The sequence below is a fragment of the Ambystoma mexicanum genome, chromosome 5p (assembly GCF_040938575.1).
Source record: "Ambystoma mexicanum isolate Mex_15411 chromosome 5p, UKY_AmexF1_1, whole genome shotgun sequence".
NCBI lineage: Eukaryota > Metazoa > Chordata > Amphibia > Caudata > Ambystomatidae > Ambystoma > Ambystoma mexicanum.
This window is the reverse complement of record NC_090930.1, coordinates 463600313-463621701: the sequence shown is the minus strand read 5'-3', so window position 1 is coordinate 463621701 and position 21389 is coordinate 463600313. Positions and strand designations below refer to the sequence as shown.

The window sequence follows — 21389 nt, the reverse complement described above, 5'->3', positions numbered from 1 at the left end:
ACACGACCACTCTGGTATTGTTATTTAATGCAACAATGGAAAATAAAAGGTTTTTCTTGTACGCAAGCACTTTGACTTGTGTTGAACGTGTGCACGATACATTTCCTTTGTTGTCAAGACAAGAACAAACAACTTTTACTCTCTTACAATACTAATTGGTTGGTTACCGTTACCGGCAAGCAGTTTTCAGTGAATCGGAGTAAGGAGCTTCACTTGCTGGCTTCAAAACACTGCCGTTGCGGGTGGCTTCCACTTCCCGACTTTTAATACTTCAGGCACTCTTGGGACCCACGTCCCTCTGCAGCATGGATGTCTCCGATCTGGCCTCAACCAAGTCTCCTTCTCTCCTACCTTCCTCGGCTTGCTTCTGCCCACGGACCTCTGGTATCTGCACAACCTTAGCTTTGCAGTCACAGCTATTAGGTGCACCTGGGAACACTGTTCACTTCTCCAAGTCTCCCTCAGTGCTGCACAGCCACACAGGGTTACGAACACAGGACCAACTCAGAACCTGCCGTTGAAATCTGCTCTTCTCTCGCCCCGGCGTCTCTTAAGTGGTCACACTTCCTCATGAACTGCCAGCCTTGTGCTCTTCTCCTTCTGCTACTACTGCTCAACCTTTCAGCTCCTTCCTGCTGCTTCTTCCAGCTGCAGCCTTTTATGCCTCTCACGTGGGGCAATTGACTTCAGGTGCAGGCCCTTAATGTTAATGGCCTGGCCCTGGTGAAAGCTGTTAGGCCTACTTGCCTGTCCTTTTTTCTACATTTCTCCTCAGCCCTCTTCTTCGTCAGTCCATGAGGGATTCTGGGACTTGTAGTTCATTTTATGGAAATTCGGTTTTTCCACTTCTTTAACAATTTTAATGGTGGTTTGAATTCCCTTAATATTTTTAGAAGATGGATTGTGGGATTTAACCTCATTAGGGACAGATGGTATTGAAAAGGCCACATTTCCGTCATTCCTTTTGTTATACCTATGACATTGAGGAAGATGTTTAACTTTAGGGATGCAAAAGACCTGTTCTTTTGACACAACACATTGCTGCATTACCCTTCAGCCTCACTAGGAGGTCAAGATATATAAAAGTGACAATAGGGCCAGTTCCTCCTTTGAGCCAATGGTAAGTGTATCCCTCTCAGAGGAGAAATACCATCTCTTACCCCAACTAATCTCCTCACCACCCTGGGCCTTGTCTCCACCCAATTGATCCCCTCCCAGTGCACCACCACCAGGATTGGCATCAGGAAGCATCTGCCATCTCCTGGCCACTTAGGAGGAGACTTTAGGCAAGGTTTTGGTGAGGGATCCAAACGACTCCCCACAGCTGCCACAACCTCCCAGGCAGCAAAGGGGAAGATCGTCCGCAAGCCCTAACACTCAGTTAATATAATATATATTAAGCGAGAATGAATATGGCGCTTCACTTTATGCAGGCAGTCGAAATGAGGAAATTCAGCCTGCTCAAAATCAAAAGAATGAATGTAGCGCAGGTTAGGGACTTCATGTAAAAGACAGTATGTTTGATCTATTCAAAATGATTTTTCCACCTATTGGTAGAGACGGCTAACTCGAAACCCTGATCGAATCGGGTTGCGATATACCGTTGGGTGTTTGTTTCTGACACACATTTTGACCGTAGCCAGTATTATTGGAGCAGTTGATTCGAGACCATACATTTTTCCACTAGCGATCGAAATTCCTGCAATGAGCTCCGATTTGTGGTCTCCAAGTTATGAATTGGCACGTTTTTTGCCAATGTCCGAAAGGTTTGCAACGACTTCTAGATCAGGCATGGGTGCATTTGGAGCCTTCGATGGAGCCCGTGATGGGGTTCAGGTCTTCCTTTGAATAGGTTGAAAGGTTAAACAGAGAAATGGATTCCTGTCTGGGGTCATTTAAGTTCATAGACTCGATAATGTGATTTATGAAGTAGCGAGCGAGTCGATACATTCACGTAGCCAATGTGGTTAGATGGAATTTCAACAGCTGACAATTGACCTTTTAGATTTTGTTTTTTAATGTTAGTCTTCTTAAATGCCATGTTTGAGGTTACGGGATCAAGAGTACCATTACTCTGTTGGATCAATTGTAGGAATTTCCTAGAGCCTTTGTTTTTGTTAGGTGATTGGTGATTTCATGTTTAGATTTTTTTTGCTTGCAAGATGGCCTTATTTTTTTCTGTGTGCACCAATAGAAAATGGTGTAGTTTGCGTCCTGGTGCTTAACTTGAAGTGAGGAGTCCTAGTGGGTAACCATCGCCGCAGCCTTCTCTGGTTGTTTTTCCAGAGGGCCTATTCTTGGGGAGGTAGTCAGCGGAACTTCAGAACACACACTTTGATCCAGTGAAGGCACAGTCAGCGGGGTGCCTTCGTTTTGTTTGGGCTGTTGCTCTGATTCTGATAGGTCCTTGAAATTGATTTTTCGAGTCGGGGTTCCTTTCGAGCTCTCTTTACCCAGAATAAAGCCTTTTAGGGAACAGACTTTGGAGGGGACGGTATTTAGTAAGGCCTTATGCTCTTGTTGATGCCGTTCGTTTTCGTATAATTGAATCAAACAGTCCAATACGAAGTTGAGAGCAGTTAAGGCAGAAGACCCCAAGCTTGAAGGTTGATTGAAATGATCTCCAATTGGGAGAAGGCAAGGTGCGGAGTGTTTATTGGAAAGAGTAATTCCGCTGCTCACAATTCAAACGAGAGTTGGTGGCTGCATGATTTGAAGGTTGTATTGGTGAAAGTGCATTTTTCAAAAGCAATGTGTTCTCTTTACGTGATGCTAGTGCCGAGTCAATGTCCGGTATATTGTTCAGTGAACTCGAACTTTATGTCGTCTCTTTTGGTAAAATCCAATTTGAATCTGCTACTCCTGTAACTAGGAGCTTGATTGAAAATGTGATCAAAGTCTTATTAGCAATGGCAGTATTTAAGAAAGTCATTAGCTCCGTATTTGTTAGTTCAACAGGATCTTATGTGACTTTATGTTGTGATGGTTTGTGAACTATTTCATCTGGTACCCTCTACAGAACCACAACGGGTGAGGTGGGGGTCGAGCAGGTAGGTAAATAGTCAAAGATCGCTATCTCACGGTTCATATCGTTTTTTCTTGAAAAAGTGGTTAATTTTACTGTGGAGATGGAACTCGATTCTGGTAAATTTGTCTCGATTTGTCTGCAGAGTCCTTTGTTTACCGGTATGCACACTATGAACTGAGATTGCCACTGAGCGGCTTTCAAGAGGTATGATTGACTGTTCCACTGCAGTGCCTTTCTCCATTACATCAGTTCAACTTCTTCTAATGTTTGCAATTCCAGGATCAGCAAATGTTAGAACTGCAGCACTTTTTTTGACCGTGTTAAAAGGTTATAATTTGAAGAATATGAATGTGGAGCTCTACAACAATTCCAGTCCTCGGTTCTCTTTGCTAATCTTAGTGGTGCTTCCCTACTCTATTAATGATTTTTCCATGATTTATTTTTTTGCTGTTGCTTCACTGCCCTTTTAAAATCTGCAGTTTTGTTTGCTCGATGTGCCTTGAAAAAGTTATTGAAAATAGTCTACCCTGAAGTAGGTCTAATGAGCCGGAGAGTCAAATTTGTAATGGTTTTCAATCTTCCATATAGTGTATTCATTTTCTAAGGAATTTCAGTATTAGGAGTAACTTTATTTCCAAAAAAGGACCCTGCTTTCAGGTTTGCGTATGTTGGGATAATGCTTTTGATTTCTAATTTAAAGGCTGTCCTTTCTATACTTGAAAATGTTTTGTGCAAACTAAATGGCTCCCTGACACACAAGGATGAATTCTGGTTTTTTTCCTCACTTGCAAGAGGAATAGAATGTTTGGAGCCAAATATTTGCTTTGGACTGCATTCTCTTCCTTTTTTGTTTTGAGCCCTCTGCTTATAGGCTATAGCAATCTTAATGACTATCTAATGTATTGTAAGTCTTTAGCAGAAAATTTAATTTCCTTACTTTTTTTCTTATGTTATGCATTGACTGTGTGGCTAATTTAGGGGAGGATGCCATCTTGATATACATTAAAGATTAATTATTTTTAGTTTTGGCTATTAGGTGGTGCTAAAGCGGCACCTTTAAATCAAAACTATTGAATGTGATTATAGCTAGGAGGGGGATGGGGCTTTAAGGAGGGACACCACAGCTTGTGGGTGTTTGGTTATTTATCCATGCATTGACTGCCCATGGCTGTGCTAATGCCTACGACCATTCCTACCCACTTGTTCCACTCCCCACCTAACACACATCCTCATGGGATCTCTTTAAGATAGCGTTATTAAGCAGCAACATCAAACATTGTGCTCTAAGCGCCCACCCACTGGTTTTTCATAGCAGTCTACTGCGAGTTAATGGCTTCGAGTGTATTAAAAATGACTTCACCAAGTGTGCCTTCAGCCATTTGATTTATAAGCAGTATGTGTCCTTCCACTAAAGTCTTGTTAAAAACAAGCATTGACAAAGTAAAGGTTTGTGCTTGTGTATAGGTATTAGATGAGTATTTGTCAGGAACTGCTCTTATGGCCAGGTACTCGCACCATTTTACAGCTGGTAATAATGGCAAGTTAGTACCACTACGCCAGTGCCTGACAAACTATTCCATGCCTCCACAAAACCCCAAACTGTTAACATTGCCAATTCTCGTTTTCCTTCTCTGTTGAGTTAATTCCCCAATTTCAAATTTGGTTCCAAAAGTAGACTTGGCTGCATTGTAGCGGTTTGGTTTTCCGTATGCAGTGATCTGTTACTGTATATGTGTATGAAGAAGGTAATATTTGAATCAACATCCCAGGAACACTGTTTCTTAGGGTAATCTTATTCACCGTGTTCTATAAAGGATTATATTGTTTCTCCCATGCATTGCTGATACGATTGCTGGAAATCCCTTAATGTTATGCAGACACAGTAGCAAGTTTGTAGTTTTCATATGGTATAAAACTAATGCAATATCTTATGTTACATTTAGAGGAAGAAAAATATGCCTTTGTGAATTGGATAAACAAAGCATTGGAGAATGATCCTGACTGCAAGCACGTTGTTCCGATGAACCCCAACACTAATGACTTATTCAAAGCTGTTGGAGATGGGATCGTACTTTGGTAAGCAGTGTGACTTAATGGGTTTATGAAGTGCTTGTTCTAGTGAAGACATATTGGGCATTCAACCACCGTAGCAAGAACTTTCTTAGCAAGTAATGGATGCTCTAACCTGTGAATGCTGAAATTACATGAAGGTCCACCTCCAAAGAAGTCAATGTAGGGAACCTGAAGTTTGTATCAGACAGAAGTAGGATGTCAAACTTCATTCTAAGTATACTGCAGAGATAGAAATGTACCACAATAGTTCTAGTTAAGCTTTTCGTTGCTATGAAGGCACCTTAAAAAAAAAAACAAAGGAAATAACTCCTTTGTCTTCTCTCCAATTATTCATAGTATGCAATTTCATACTTCCCTATAATGGCCATCTACGATTGGATAATGACTATTGCACAAGTGACATCTTAGTTTTGAAATCTTTCACCCGAGTCACCACGTTAGACCTCTGTCTGGGATGAGTTTACTTTACTGATGGTTTCTCCTTGTGTCCCCTTAGTGAACGCCATTACAGATCCATGCAGTTTCAGTCACTGTCATTGGTTTGAAGACTTGAAAGGTGTGCTCATGCCTCTAGAGGTAACCTGGCGCTAGAGCTTATTTTGCCCAAATGATGAAGTTGAACAACCTTTTTTTACCTTGAGAAAAGGTCAAGACTCATCCGAATTCACAATGAACCAAGATAACTCTGATCTTCACAGGCAACAATGAGTCCATGGCCCTCATTACGACCCTGGCGGAAATCGCGGTGCAAAATGCACCATGGAGCACGGCGGAAAGCTGCCGATAGCGCCATGGGGGTTGGCGGATTTTCCGCCCCATTCCGACCTTGGCGGGGCGGTAAATCCCCATTCCCCATTTTACCCTTCCCCATTCCCATTTTTGCCCCATAGGGTATAATGGGAGTGGGGAAGGCGTTAATTACGCCACCGTAAAATACGGTGGCGTAATTAACAACAAGGTCCCGTAGCGCCATGGATTTCTCCGCCCGGAAAAACCAGGCGGAAAACGCTCCATGGCGCTACGGGAACTCGTAGTAGGGCGGACGGGTCCGCCGCAAATAACGCTGGCGTAAACCCACTCCGCCAGGGTCGTAATGAGGCCCCATATCTTTTACTTAAGGGAGCTCATGCATGAAGCAGGGGGCTGATGTACTGAAGATGCAGGCCTTCTTCAATATGGCTTGTCATTTTCATTAAAAGCTTTTAAGTCACATTAACACAGGAGACACCCACAGGCCACCTTATTCACACTGGTTCAGCTCTCACCTGACTCGTCATAGCATATTGTTTAAAATGTGCACATTCAACGTTGAGCCTTGCATAAATACTGTTCACCAACATTCTAACCTACACTCCTTGTGAGCAGCAGGACAGGCAGACAAGAACACACCATGCCGTCCCATTTTTAATAAGTGCAGAACCACTGACTGCTCCATGTGAGACAACCTAAGGATCCTATCCAGGATTTGGAAAGAAAATCCTTCCTGCAGAAAGTTTTCCCACTGTTAATAGACCTCAATGGAGGCCAGCTGTGTGCAGCACTCCAGGCCTTTTGACCTGGTCTGGGTTCCCCTTGCTTTCTGTGTCCGTTTTGCTTGCTGCGCGGAGGGGCTGTGTTCCCATTCCTTTTCACCGGCCTAGTTTGCTTAACCACTCTTCACCATTAGTGTCTGAAGGAGCTTATCCTTTTAGTTTAAATATCGCAACTGGTAAGGTATGGTTTCCAGTATGTTTAACTTATGGTTCTTACAGCTGTTAAATATGGAAACAAACGGAAGCAATCGATCGCAGGCCACACCAACTTTGCTGCACATTGGTAGGATTTGCTATGGCTAAACTGTTATCACTTGAAATCACGTCTGCTCTCTCATTTCACTTTCTCTTCTGAGCAGTGCTTATACACTCGTTTGGGTAGGAGCCTTGCACAAGTTTATATGCTTGCATAATCTAGCCCTCCGTAGTGTTTCATCGTGGTCTCCTACCATGCTTCAATGTATTACCTTAATTAGTTATCTGGGAATCACCGGATGCTTGCATAATCTAGCCCTCCGTAGTGTTTCATCGTGGTCTCCTACCATGCTTCAATGTATTACCTTAATTAGTTATCTGGGAATCACCGGCTCATGGTTAATGTTAAGTGTAGAGTGACTTCCAGTGGTGCAAATTTGCACTCTTTACGATACACCATACAAATATATTATTTATTCTTTTCCCTATGGTCTCGCAATAGCATACAATAAGGTCAGGCTCTCTGTTAAATAATGGTGCACTCCATTCTCTACCCGACATGGGATGCTATCAGAGAATGGCTCCAGGTGGGGGCGATTTTGTTTGTCATTTCGCCCTTTTGTGTCACCCAACTTTTCTTTCAGTACACAGCCAACTCTTGGCTACGACACCTCTGTCAGCTGGAGCAGTAGCACAAGGTCTCACAGACTCCTCCATAAGAAGCACAATACAAATAGCTGGTCTCAAAGACTTCACAACATTCAGAAACTCTTGAGCACACCTCATGCCATCACACCCCTGTAACTGTACTTATAATTAAACCAACAACACTGCACTCCTGACAATTGATTAGACTATTATGGACCACTCCTGATTCCTTTCATGACCGTTTTGGTCTAAACATATACTACAGTTCACGCATCCTAGCTAATGCTACAACTCATTCCTCATGTTATTTCCTCCCCTTGTCACCTTTATCTTCCGTTCAATCTCTGATTTTTCTACCGCTATTCCCAGTCCCCGCTCACCTTGATCCTCATTTTCACCCCACAGACTAGGGTCTGCTTTGCACCCTGGGTGGGATCACAGTTCACTCAAATGTGATCAAAACCCTTGCTTTTTTCCACAGTTGTATCTGCTTGTAGAATCTGCGAATACCCTTGTAGTCTAATTCGTGATTTTATCTTTTCTACATATATGGGTTTCTTGAAGTGCGAGAAAGACTGGTTTCTCGTGCCTCAAAGATCCTAATTTACAACGCTTAGCAGGTGAATTTATCCCCCGAACATTGTACGTAAGTATTTTAAAGCTCATGGGAAAAGTATTATCCCAGCCTTTGAGTCCCTTTCCCTTGGGCCTTAACCCATTGTCCCTTTGAGAGCCTTTCCAGATTTACTCTGGCTGTGGATATTTTGAAATAAGTCATATATTGCACTTCTTAGAACCCTCAACGCTCGATTTTTGTATGCCCTTCCCCTCAAGTCATACTTTCTCAGTTATCCTGCTGTCGACCACCCCCACTCCCATTTGTCTCTGCTTAGACGTCCCTTCTTCCGCATCTGATATGCCCGTCTGGTCTTTTGCTGGTTGGGACTTCTTTCTTCCCCACATGCTGCATGGATGTCTGGAGCAAAGTTGTAATGCTGTTCACTCAACAGTTCATCCCAGTGTGGTGTTCCTTACTCTGGATGCATGTAGTCACCCAATGATGGGCCTGTTGCCCACCATGTTTTTCAGCAATTACATGGAGTTGCTGTGAGATCTAGTGAAGAGGAAGAGCGTGAAACGGGATGGAAGTGAGATAGGAGTGGAAAATTGGATAAACGTTCAGGAGTGAAAGGATAGACGATTAAAGACTTTTTGCAGGAAAGATGAAAGGAAATCGGAGATTTGGGCAAAAGTGAAGGCAAAAAGCATAGAATGGAGAAGGAAATGCAATCTGAGATGACAGAATAAGAAATCAAAACTTTGCCGCCTGGGAAGGTTGTGGCATAATCTTGTGCCTTGATTGGTTGGGCCAACTTCGCTCTTTGTTTGTACAAAGTTCACATTCATGATCCCCAATCAAGTTATATTTGAATCCACCACAAGATCCTTTAAGATAATTAGACCGTGTCATTCCCACTCCCAACCCATAATTTTCTTTTATAGTCTCAGGTAAATCTCCAACTATTTTGTGGAGAGGGTTGCGAGTATTCAGTTGACGATTGCCTGTAAAATTCTTAAGTTATGCACTCCCCCCTCCCCCCTATTGTGGATAGAGCATTCCCCAGTGTGGATTTTTCTTCGTCTTCCCTGCTCTTCCTTCCTTATTCTGACTTTCTCCTTTTGAAGCCTACCTCATGTGCTGACATTCCTCTTCTGGTTTATCTTAAATTTATTCCTAATGTTTTTTCCCTATTTTTGGCTACCGCAGATTATTTCTTTATGAGAAGGTATTTTTTCTGATTCTTTAAAGTTTGGCCAAAGACTCACTTTGCTGAAAAAAATCTGGCCTCGTCCTCTGTAAAAAGGCAACTATCAACCACCTCTCGCTTCCCTGCCATTTTAGCCATGGCTATGAAAAGGTGTGCAGCAGTACTAGCATCACTAGTCCATTCACAGGTTGTGTAGAACCTCTCAGCCTATCTTCAGTCCTTGATGAAGGCCAAAAACCTGAAAGTGATTTGAAGGTACTGGATGCCCGTGGTGCCTCTTTGCTGTGTATTTTGGATATTTCAGCAGCATTTGATACCGTTGACCAGTGTATAATTGCTGCACTCGCCAATAGCCATTGGCTAGTGATAATCGACTCTTGGTGAGTAAGAAATGCTCTGCTGTATGTATAATGTAGAATTGAGGTGGTGAATTATTTTTTATGCCCGATAGTAGCTTGCAACTTTACATTTTTCACCCTGGTACTGACAATGAAGTTCTGATGGACATCTTAAACACCTGCATGGGCTTGGCTGCCCTTACCCTAGACTGTTTATCTGCATAACCTTATGCAGTTTCTACTGGTGGGATCAATCAGATGGGACACTTTGCCCACCATGCAGTGTTGTGTTCCTCAAGGATCAACGTTTATCAGCCATGTTACTCAACATCTACATGGAACCACTAGGTCTAGTGTTCAGGGTGGGTCTGGAGGTGCACCAGTATGCACACAGACCCAGATTTATTTTGGGGTGAGATTGTCCACCTTGGGGAAGGTCTGGGTGCCCCGAAGGCCTGGATGTGTGCATACTTAAATGTGATCCTCCTACAATTGGCTGCTTCTGGTCTCTTTTGCCTCTTTTCATGCGTAAGTTCAATAGTGGCTTGCATACTCTATTAAGGAACCACACCTACCTTGGTCTTTCCACTCTGGATTAACATATAAATGACAACTCTCATGTATCCTGTTTATCCCAATTCGGTCTTTTTCAGCTATCTCTTCAGAAGTTCAAGTTAGATTTTCACAGTGCTGTCCAGGGCCTTTTTCTAACTTACCTGAATGGCGGAAGTCCATTGGTTGTGTGGCTGCCAGCCACTTCACTGGCACTTTTGAGCTCTTTCAGGCATTGTCCTACCCCTTTGTTCATGGCCTTGTGAAAAATTCAAGCACATGAGCCCCACTTAAATTTCTGTTAAGTTAGAAAAAGTGAATTGATAGCCGATTATCAATACGATCTGCATTACTCGAAAGGAAGTGTAGTTTTGATCTGGAACTCCGCTTTTGTGCATAATATACTTTTTCACTGTAAAAATGTATTTTCCTCGGCCCCAGTTGATTCAAACCAAAGTCTGCCGACATTTCAATTTAGAAACTTGCTAGGGCTTGGACTGAATGACCATGATCTGCTACTGTCTGTCATCTTCATCAGAAAGACTCAGCAGGTTGAGTCTTTCATGCAAATCCCTGCACACCCACACTCTTGCTTCATGATTCCACCTTACACATTAAAGAAGTATGTATTTTCACTCTTTCATTGGTGAGCAGAAATGTTGTACCCTGATAACCTGCAGCCCCTTATTGGTGTCTTCTGTGATGTTATCCTGCTCTGTATACAGTCTTGCCTAATAACTTAATGCCTTAGATCTGGTTTGTGGGATGTCCAATTGAATGGCCAAAGCAATGTATGTAGATGGAGCTCAGAATGTACACTAAAGGCATTTCCAATTGGTTTTTGGCTTCTATTTAAATATTACTTTGGTAGGCCCAAAGATTTCCACCACGCAACAATTAAGGAACATTCCATTAAATATGATGAGCGAAGATGTTTTGTAATGGTGGTTCAAAATGTCAGTTTACCTCCATGGATATGTTAATGAATGGCCCTAAGGTTAATTAATTAGTGGCGGGTCTCTAAATCCCTTATTTATACCCCCTCTTGAGTTGGGGTCCTATCTCTGCTCAATGTTTTGTTTCGAAGCTCTAGTATTAATCCTAAAGCAAATTTCTTCCCATCTCGCCCCATAATATATTTCTGTTGAGCACAAATGTGAAAGCATCAGGTTTTTAATTGTTGCTTTGTTAATCTAATTTCTTTTTGGCTTATTCTAGTAAAATGATCAACCTCTCTGTTGCCGACACAATTGATGAAAGAGCAATCAACAAGAAAAAATTAACTCCTTTCACAATACAGGTACACGTCTTTATCTCATTTTGAAAGAGAAGTTTTGTTTTAAATGAAAAGTTGCTCTGTGTACTTCAGCATTGTTCATTGATGTTTTTCTTTCATAGGAAAACTTGAATTTGGCTTTGAACTCTGCATCAGCCATTGGGTGTCATGTTGTCAATATTGGTGCAGAGGACTTGAAAGCTGGAAAACCTCATCTCGTATCGGGTCTCCTTTGGCAAATTATTAAAATCGGCTTGTTTGCAGACATAGAAATAAGTAGAAATGAAGGTTAGTTCTAGACGTGTGAATCACTTTCTTGGGCATCTGATTTCTGGTTTAGTCCGGTCAGTTATACTTTACCCTATTCTTAGAATACTCATTTTACAATTTCATTTGTTGCAGCGCTGGCCGCCTTGTTGCGCGAAGGGGAAACTCTGGAGGATCTCATGAAATTGTCCCCAGAAGAGCTGCTTCTGAGGTGGGCAAACTTCCATTTGGAAAATGCTGGCTCGAGCAAAATCAATAACTTCTCATCTGACATCAAGGTATGGTTCTAAACTAGGGAGCCAAATTCAAAGTCTAAATGTACACACTGCAGCAGGGTTTCATGTATTAAGGTTTTCACTCCTGGGTTAATCGATTCCTTAGTGGCTTTTGCTTATTGCATTGCATATATTCATACTATGGCAGAATTTTAAAAGCTTTGGACTCATTACTAGTGATTTGAATTCCCTACTCCATGTAGACGCCCCATTATTGTCAGGTTATGACTGTGAAATGCTTTTAGTTCTTAGCTCCCAAAACATCCCCCAGTCTCAAAACTGGTTAATTCTTTGGCTTTTTCCTAGTGGTAGAAGAGCTGCAGGCACCTCGCCTATGCTGCCTGCTAATAAAACATCTCTGTTCCACTATATCTGAACTGTAAAACTCAGCAGAGCCTGTCCGATCTATCGCCAGTTCACATCTTTGAACTTTCAACTTATGTTGGAACTTTATGGTTTTACGCTGTTCGTGGGCTTGGCTTCAGAGCTAAAGCCTACTCTAAGCCACTGTTCCTGTAGCAGGGGTGCTTAAAGGTGCACACATCAACTGTAATGGTTGGCCCAGATTTCTGTCAGCACTTGCTCTCGTAATGTTTATCTTGATTTATGTGGTTTAGACTCTCTAAAAAGGCAATTGGTAAAATCTAACATGGGAGGTTGGGGGGGGGGGGGGGCTGCGGTTGTGTTCCTCTAAACGCATGATGCTGTGCTTGCTCCAGAGTAGCGAAGGAAACATCATGTACCCACTACAGCCCTGGGGAATGTACAGCATAAGACGAATCACCTAATCATGGCGAGTAGTTCTACAACATGGATGGGACAAGGGTGCCTGGCATGGAGGGCTGTGGCGTGCTTGGAGGATAGTCCACTGTTTTCAACAGAAGCTAATCTTCCAGCAGACCTATTTTCTAACCCAAAACATTTAGAAGCCTACCAACTAAACCTATCCTTTTTGTGTTTTACTCTTATTAAAGAATACCTTTTGTTGACAATAGTAGATGAGCAGGTGAAGCATCAGTAGCTAGCATACTATGTTGGGGACACATGATTTTACTTTTACCATGTTAAAACTAAGTGAAGAAATGGTCAGTAGCAGAGTTTGCTTGTATATGGACATACTAGGAATTCTCTCCCATCTGTTGACATAAACCAACAACGCACTTTACGTGTAACTTATTGTTTTTATAGCAATAATTTTGGCTAACCTTAGCGTCTAGATGTCTAGTGTGCACCCCTACACCCAGTGGCAAGCTGCCTCCAAGCAAAATGCTATGGAAATCCCAGGCTCAGGGTTCAGGTTAAGAGCTTGGAGGCAATCTTTTGTAAGGGTGCAGGTGGAGGAGACTGAAACACAGGTGGCCCGATTGTTGGTATAAACATTTACTTAGTGAAAGAGGAAACCTTTCTCTGTCTAACTCCAAGGGGGTTTCCCTGCCTCAACTAAGGAACTAAGGATTCGGTCAGAATGTCCAAGTAAATGAAGAGTTCCACCATCGTGTGTCAAAATGCCTTCTGTCCCCTTTTACTAAACAAAAAGAGGTAATGTACCTTCTTGGTCCAGAAGAAGGACTCCCTTCTTCTGGACAACAGATTATAGTTCCAGTTTCAGACGGGAACTTTACCCTAGAGAATGACTCCCTGCCCCAGGTCGCAAGATGCAAAACAAAGTTCCAGGTTGTGGTGTTGTAAAGTTCAGTTCAAATATCAGCATTCCTTATTGTACATTGTTCTCTTCACTATTGTCTTCCTGGAGAATGCCTCTTCTCCAGGTATCTTGTTCTCAGTATTTCCACAGTGCTGGGGGAATGACTGCCTTCCCTGGGCCTTCCTCAGCTTTGCTTCATGTTAGACAACACCAGGGGGTATGACTTCAATTCCCTGATCGCTTTTGGCTTGTAGTTTCACCTTCGTAGAGCAGGGGGCAGGGGTGTCTTCGTTTCCCCGGCCCTTCTCAGGCTCTTTACCACAGTTCACATAAGCAGGGGAGGGAATGACTCCCTTCCCCTGGCCCTTCTCGTATTTGATCATACAGTTCACAGTACCAGGGGTTATGTCTTCCTTACCCCGGCTTGGACCAACTGGATTCACTAATCTGCAAAGTATGGTCTTGTTCTCGGGCTCTTCTCAATTGGTTGCGTGTCCCAGACCTGTGTTTCGCTCTAATTGCTCTGGCAGTCCTGGCTAACACCTCTGCCAGGTATTAGACTGTGGAAGACGACTTCTGATGCTCTACTCATTTGGGTGTGGGTCCCAGACCTGTATCTTTCTCTCCTTCACAACCCCACCATCATTCCCAGTCACCCAGGTAGCATGGGTGTTTCAGTCCCCTTCGGTCGGCCTTGTGCTTTCCTGTGTGCTTCTTTGTACTCGCTGCAGTTTCTTAAGGCTCTCTGGAGGCTGCAGTGACTCTGTAGTGTTCCACTCTTCTGGGGCTGTTGCTTCCCTTAGCAGCACGTTTCCACCACTGCTTTTGTCTGGGTGCGGGTACTCCTCGCTCGCCGGTCGGTCCTTCCTCTCTGGACCAACTTGGAACCCCTCTGCCTGTCCGTCTGGGTTTCAGCTAGCAATGCTGTTGCTTCTTCGCTCCGTTCGGCGCCTGCACTTGCGATTCCTCGAGGTGGGCCTCTCTCTCCACTTGGTTTCCCTCTGTTCTATTTTGAATTGACCTTGGTCAATCAGAATTCCTGAAACACTGGTGGCTTGAGGATCGCTAGTTATACCTCTGCACCTCCTTCTCGTTCCATTACTTCCCTGAGAGCTCTCTTTAAGGTAGACCTGACTTTTCTTAGTCCCAGTACTTTTACCATAGGTCTCTCTTGGGTCAACTATGTCCATCGTCCCAGTACTGTCACTATTATGTACATGACGCATGTACATGGGATGGCAAGGTAAAGGATGGTTAGGGGAGTGGAATGGAGGAGAAGCATACCGCGTTCTCCCTAGATAGTCATCCCTACTCCCATTGGGGGGCTGAAGGGGAGGTCTCACCTCCATAAGATCCTCCTGCTGAGTACCACCCCCAGGGGGACTATCGGGTAGTGCCCTCATCTCCCTGGCCTCATGGGAAGGAATTCTCCCTGGTGGAGAAGTGGATGATATCGAAGGATTTGTCACACTTCCCTCGCTTTGTCCGTTGCCGTCAAAGATCCTTGCACAGTGTGGGGTGGGGGTGAAAATCACCCTATCTATTGATCCCAAAACAAATGTTTTCATTCACCAGGAATCAGGTTTGTTTTTTAGTGGGTTTTTTTTAGTCACCTTGCGTGCCACCTTTTTTCCACTTCCTGGAGATGCTTGCCGATGTAACCCCCAGAGTGAACTACTTGAGGATCTGAAGGTAAAGTCTTCAGCTGAAACAATGTCTTGGTGTCTGGTTTTTGTGACAGCACATTGGCTAAACTCTTCAGGTTGGGTGAGCGCTGCCCATCTCAAGGAGATTGATGTGTTCGATTCTGATCAGCAAGTTATGTTCCCATGACACTAGTGTGCTCCGTTTTCTCCTTAAATAATCTAGAGCTCTTGTGTTCCCCTGGCCATGCTTAAAAGGTCCCCCAGTCATGATTTCCTTTGATTTCTGGGACTTGTAGTTTTCCTAAATGTCAAGAGAAATACAGGTAAAGAAAGCTAGAGACCAAGTAAAAATACCAGGTCACACAGTGGCTCTCAATGGGGCCCAACCTGGGCAGATAATTATTCAAAGTTCAAAACAGTTGGATCCGGTATCAAAGGTGATGTGCTTGTTCAAAATGAAGTCTGTTGATTGTTTGTATCAAAGTGATAATTTATCCAAAGAAATTCAAAACAAAGCTATCACTAATGTATTCTTAGTGAGGAAGCAGTTGCCACAACTCATACGTAGTACAGACTTAGAATGCCAATGAATTTCGGAAATCATTTCCTTCTTCAGGGCAAGTCTAGTGAATTCCAGGTAAGTAACATAATGCATTAATGTCAAATTGATAAATGAATCAAACAAACGAAACAAAACATTATTGTGAAAATGAAAACATACCAATCAGTTGTGAATCCAAGGGTGATGAGTCAAGGAAAAAATAAATTAAAGACATGATGAGTGGATTGTCATGTAAATAACTAAAAACAGAAAAATGTGTAAAACTAGGTTTACCTTAATGGTGTGGCAAAGAAGAGAACGTTCGTTGTTCATACTCAAAATAAGATAAGCCAACAAAATGTCGTGGATGCAGCGGCTGTAGTGTGAAACACTCTTGTGTTTTCAAAAGGTGGATCGTATCTAATGATGGGAAAAGATCCAGTAAAGTATTGTGGTATAACGTGCACGGATGCCAGAAAAAGGATAACCGAAGTGTGTTCTGATCAGATCTCATACCTTACAGCACACGGAGCGTTAGAGTCCTCCTGCGTGCAGCTGCAGGGCAGGGTCTCAGACTGCCGTGTTAGGCCGTTGCCAGGACAATGGCTCTTTTATACTACACGTGACCTCCTAGCGCCCTAGAGAGGCCGGTGGCCACAAACCCAGGTGTATTGCAGGCGATAGCCTGCATGGATATCAAAAATAAGTATTTATGGGGCATACCTGCATAATGTCCACTATTACAGTAACTAAATATCCAAACAAAAGAATATTCATAGAAATGAAAGAAATACTGAAAATGCTGACGAGAGTCTGATGGGAACCGGAGCTGAGCAGGAAAAAAAGTATATACGGAGTAGTATCTCTCCATTGGATAATAATTAAATGAAAACAAAAACATGAAAAAAATGCAAACCACTCAATTTAAACACTACACATCGGAAGTTAATGCACTTGATGATGTACATATGGAGTTAAACAGACATTGGAATGATAACACATATAATGGGACTACTTAGGATCAATAAATAACGCAGGTTCAACCTTGTTGCGGAAGGTGTCGCCCTCAGGCGGCACCTTGGGTCCCAGACAGGAGTCCGGGATTTGCGACAAGGTTGTAGTTGGGTGATATAAAAACAGAAATGGTACCAAATTTAGGAAACATGTGGTCAAATTACAATAAAAGCAAAGCAGTGAAAACAGCAAGCACCACACATGAAGTGCGCCCGGACATCAAGATGGGCACATATGCTATCGAATTTCAGTGAGTTTCAGACATAACAGTGGTAGTTGATTTCCTCATTCAGATCATTCGGGATCAGACTACAGAGTTTGACCATGCCCTCCTGTCCTCTCGCCTGGATCTCTTTGGTCCCCCGGCTAAGCCTCTGCCCGCACAGCCAGTCTCCTTCTGTCTCATTCGACGGATGAAGCGAGTGTCTGATGCTTTTCCTCCTCGTGTTCCGGCCATTGACTCTCACACTGACGCAATCCTTGCTAAACTTCAAACTCTGGACATCCTTACCCCTGTGATGATCTGCATGAAGCCTGCCTCCAAACGCAACAACTGGAATGATTCTGACCTAGCCTCTCTGAAACGCAAGTGCAGAGCGGAAGTGACAGGCCTCAAGTACATCCTCTGACAGACTGGCCTGCCACCTGCTTCAAAGGCAATACAGACTCTCTGTCCGCTCGAAGAAGGCCGCCTGAACTGTCAAGATCTGCATGGATAGGTGTTTTGAGTTTTTATCATTGGTGGGAATCCTTTATGAAGTCTGCTGAGAGGTGCCAGTGTGTCTTTGAGGACAGGAAGCAGAGGTCTTCTAGCATGCCTGCCTGGAACTAGTTTCAACTGGGAGGCTGGCTGTCCTGAAAGGTGGACAGCCACCCCCCAAAGTTTGAATGTAGCTTGCATGTTCGTTGGCTGGGTTCCTGGATAAAAGGTGAGGATCCTGAGGCTGATGCAGAGTCGACCACTGCAACTGAAGTTCCGAAGAACATGTCAAGAGATGCCTGCAGCACCTTCCAGCAATCTGAGAAGCCTGCTGAAGTGACCACTGTTGTCCTGACCCTATTTTCAAATCGACAGGGAAGCTCTGAAGAGGACGATTTCCTCCCTTGGGCTGGTGGGCATAGTCTGCCTGAAGACGACCTTCCATTTGGGCCATCCCTCGGCATGCAGTGACCTTCCTGGGCCAAAAACTGGAAATACCCTGGGACCACTTTGCAGTGCATCGTCTTGTCACAAACAAATCCTCCCAAAACTTTGGTGGACTCCTTCTGGACCTCGAGAGGCAAGATCCCACTCCTCAATGCCCCCTCACCAGAGTGCAGGACCAAGCAAGCGAAAAAAAATCAACCAGCCGTTAACCATTCTTCATGGGTGTCTCTGAAAAGGTGCCAAAACCATGGATGTGTACGAAGAATGCTTTGCTGGAGGTCCCCTCTCTCGACTGCTGCTGTGAGATCCCTTCAAGAGCCCCTCCTTTCATCACCACGACCAAGGAACTGGCGACCGGGTCCACAGCAGATACTGCATTGTGAAGGAGTCCATCTTCATCCACTGGTACTGTGGGACTCTCAGTAATACTTGGAGTTGTTCTGTAGCTCCTTTGCTCCTGGAGTGCTGCATTCAGGGAGCCTCTCCAGTCCCTGAGCCCTTTTTTCCAACTAAAGTTTGCTCTTTACTTGTAAATGAAGAATCCTATGGAATCTTGACTTTTCTGCAGCTATGCCTTACCTGCTTTCCCCTACAATCTGACTTTGAAGAACTCATACCGAGATAGGGAAGAACTACTAAAGCCTTAAGGCCTCTGAAAAGTATTAAATGTCTTACAAAGTGCTTACTTGCTATTGTTGGTGTTTCTTAATCATTTTATTCCTACAACAGAATAGTCTGCGTTACCATAACAGTGGTTTTACTTACCTTTGAATTGCCTTCATTGGTATACTCACCTGAATTATTGCATTGGTTTTCTATAGTGTTTATTAGCTTGAAATAGTACTTGCCTATTTGAACATGTATCTTTGCCTTGTGTGTATATATAAAATAAAAATATTATTAGACATTTTCTGTGGGCCTAAGTATACACAAAGTTCTTTGTACTGACCTACAGCTCCACATCTCCCTCCTAAAATAAGCCTGTCTGCTCTGCCACAATAACAATACCTTGAGTGGTACAGGCCTATGCTAGAAGGTGGAGTCCTGTATCCCAAGGCATCAGTTTTATAAAGTCCTACCATAGGTGGACTTTAAAACTCCCTGACACATGCATTGAACTCAGGAATGTTTTGGAAATTCAAAGCTGAAAATGTTACTTTTTTACATTTATATGGGTTCCATGGATAGATTGAAAATGCATGTTAGCCTTCATGACTAGGACACTCTGGTTTCCTCTTGGAACGTGTAATGTGGCCATCCTGTCCCGTTTGTTTTCTTGGAATTCTGGGACTTGTAAAACTACAAGTTGTATTCCGAAAGTAAGGGGGTGGGGAGAAACAGGACTGGATTGCAGCTTCAAGCACGACCAGGGTAAACGTTAGAGTGCTGCATGACTATATACCCTGAGCAAAATTAAAGTTGCAAGCTACTACTCGGGCATAAAATGTCTCTTCCACCCCACCGAGGACGCCCCCCCCCCTCGGTTCTCCACATCCACACTGTACACCATTTCTTACTCGCCAAGACTCGCCACTAGTCCATGGCCAATAGTGAGTGCACATTTTGATGGGGGACTACCCTGTTGTGTGGAGAAGGCAACCTCTATGTCCAGTCCTCAACTATTCTTCTTTGGTATTCTATTGTGCTGCATGTGAAGAGTTGAAAAAGAAGTGGTATTGGTTGCAAGAGTATTCATTATAAAAAAGGTTAAATATATCACATGTTTAAAATTCAAATTACACAGCAAACATTTACATTAGATAGTGCCATCACCTCCCCCCCCCACATATCATACCCAGCAGCAGTTGACACAATACTAGCCACACATCAGTGATTAGAAGAATACAAATGCAAGCATTGCCAAGGCTTAGTGCAGAGATTAAAGAAAGCAAACTATATGAATGTAGTCTGTTGATCAACTTGAAATTTAATGCACAATTGTAAGACCTTACGGAGTGCTATTATAAAAAAAGTTGAGGTTACAAAACTTTAAAAAAAACCCTGATGCATTCATTCTATGAACGCATGGTATATTTGGCATAGCATTAAATCTGTTCTTTAAAAAGAAAGAAAACTACATTTCTTTCAATTTGCAAATCAATGAGTATGTAATTACAGGTTTTGCCCTCTTACTTCTGTGTAGTCTCATGTTTTTTTGTTTTGTAGATGCACTTGCTGGTTGTGACTTTGCTATGATATTAACCAATACAATGAAAAGCTGGTAGAACAGTTTTTCTATTTCAGTCAATATAAGATGCCATAATTTCATGGAAAAGCTCCAACTGATCCTTTGGTTCAGGAGGATGAAGAACCCCACGGAATAGATCCGATTAATTTGCATTGAACTGTAATAATACTTCCTCTGTTTTTCCCTTTCTGCTTTCTCTGGATCTTTGCTTGTCCAGCTTACCGACTTCGGTGTTTCAATAAAGGTACCACTATTGCAATGCATTGTCACAATTGTATAAGTACTACATGGAGTCCACTAACTATTTTTGTAATGGTCAGTCTGTAGAAAGACTTAAAAGACTTGCAGTGTGTTGTAAGTAGTAAACTGACATTGTTTTTGAAACTGTTCTTTGTGTTGCAGGATTCAAGAGCTTACTTTCACCTCCTCAACCAAATTTCACCGAAAGGGAAGAAAGAAGGAGAAGAAAGGATAGACATTAATATGTCTGGTTTCAGTGTAAGTATGCCCTATTCTCCTCCCTGGGTAAGTTGTGATTTGCTTTAGTACTTCCTACTAGCTATGCCACTGTTACTGTAGACCTTCACCAAAACTGTTCTTTCATAGTTCCTTAAACCATGTAGAGCTCTCCATTTCTATCTCCTCCAAGCTCCAGTTCACCGGGCTCTATGATCTACAGAACCAAGTCTCGAGGCATTGCACTTTTGGGTCACACAGTGCAGAAATATTTTTATCAAGCACAATCCGACCACAGTGGCCTGTGGTACAAAGAATGTTAACATGGGGAAGATTAACCAAACATCTAATGTAGGGGTGCCCATTGACAATTGGGACATCATACAAGACAACTGTAGCAGTTGTCACATGGCATAAATTTAAAATGAGAACGCATTTACTTTGTTAGTCAATCAAATCTTCTTTAAAATGAACAATTCAGTAACACAAGTCTACTAGTTTAGACAGTTAATTTCTGTCCACGTCTTTCTCTGTTCTGCTCACAGGTTTCGACTACATGCACAAAAGTTGCAGGGTTGCATCTTGCTCAGGTTAATTAAGTTTATATGGTCAAATGTGTCAGATAACACCATAGTTGGTAAAAACCACAGGGCTAATGTCGCTAATACTCTGCAGCATAATCCTCGTTCATATTATCTGTACCGGTACTGTAACACTTATTTGCCAAAGACCTTTTTCCCTTTAAAGAAATGATTTGGCCTCTGCGCAAAAGAATGTGAACTGTAGGCAAAATAGGAGA

General features: G+C 43.0%; 1 protein-coding gene across 6 annotated transcripts in view; it reads left to right on the top strand.

Moving 5' to 3' along the window:
- The window catches only part of PLS3 (plastin 3), a 612346-nt gene that overhangs the window by 328008 nt on the left and 262949 nt on the right, over positions 1–21389 (top strand). For 3 of the 6 annotated variants that reach the window (XM_069612869.1, XM_069612870.1, XM_069612871.1), the window contains 6 exons: positions 4972–5104; positions 11354–11435; positions 11534–11699; positions 11814–11956; positions 20352–20378; positions 20537–20632. In XM_069612869.1, the coding sequence (XP_069468970.1) occupies positions 4972–5104; positions 11354–11435; positions 11534–11699; positions 11814–11956; positions 20352–20378; positions 20537–20632 (647 nt within the window). The remainder of the gene's footprint in view (positions 1–4971; positions 5105–11353; positions 11436–11533; positions 11700–11813; positions 11957–20351; positions 20379–20536; positions 20633–21389) is intronic. The other 3 variants (XM_069612872.1, XM_069612873.1, XM_069612874.1) reach the window with 1 other exon arrangement.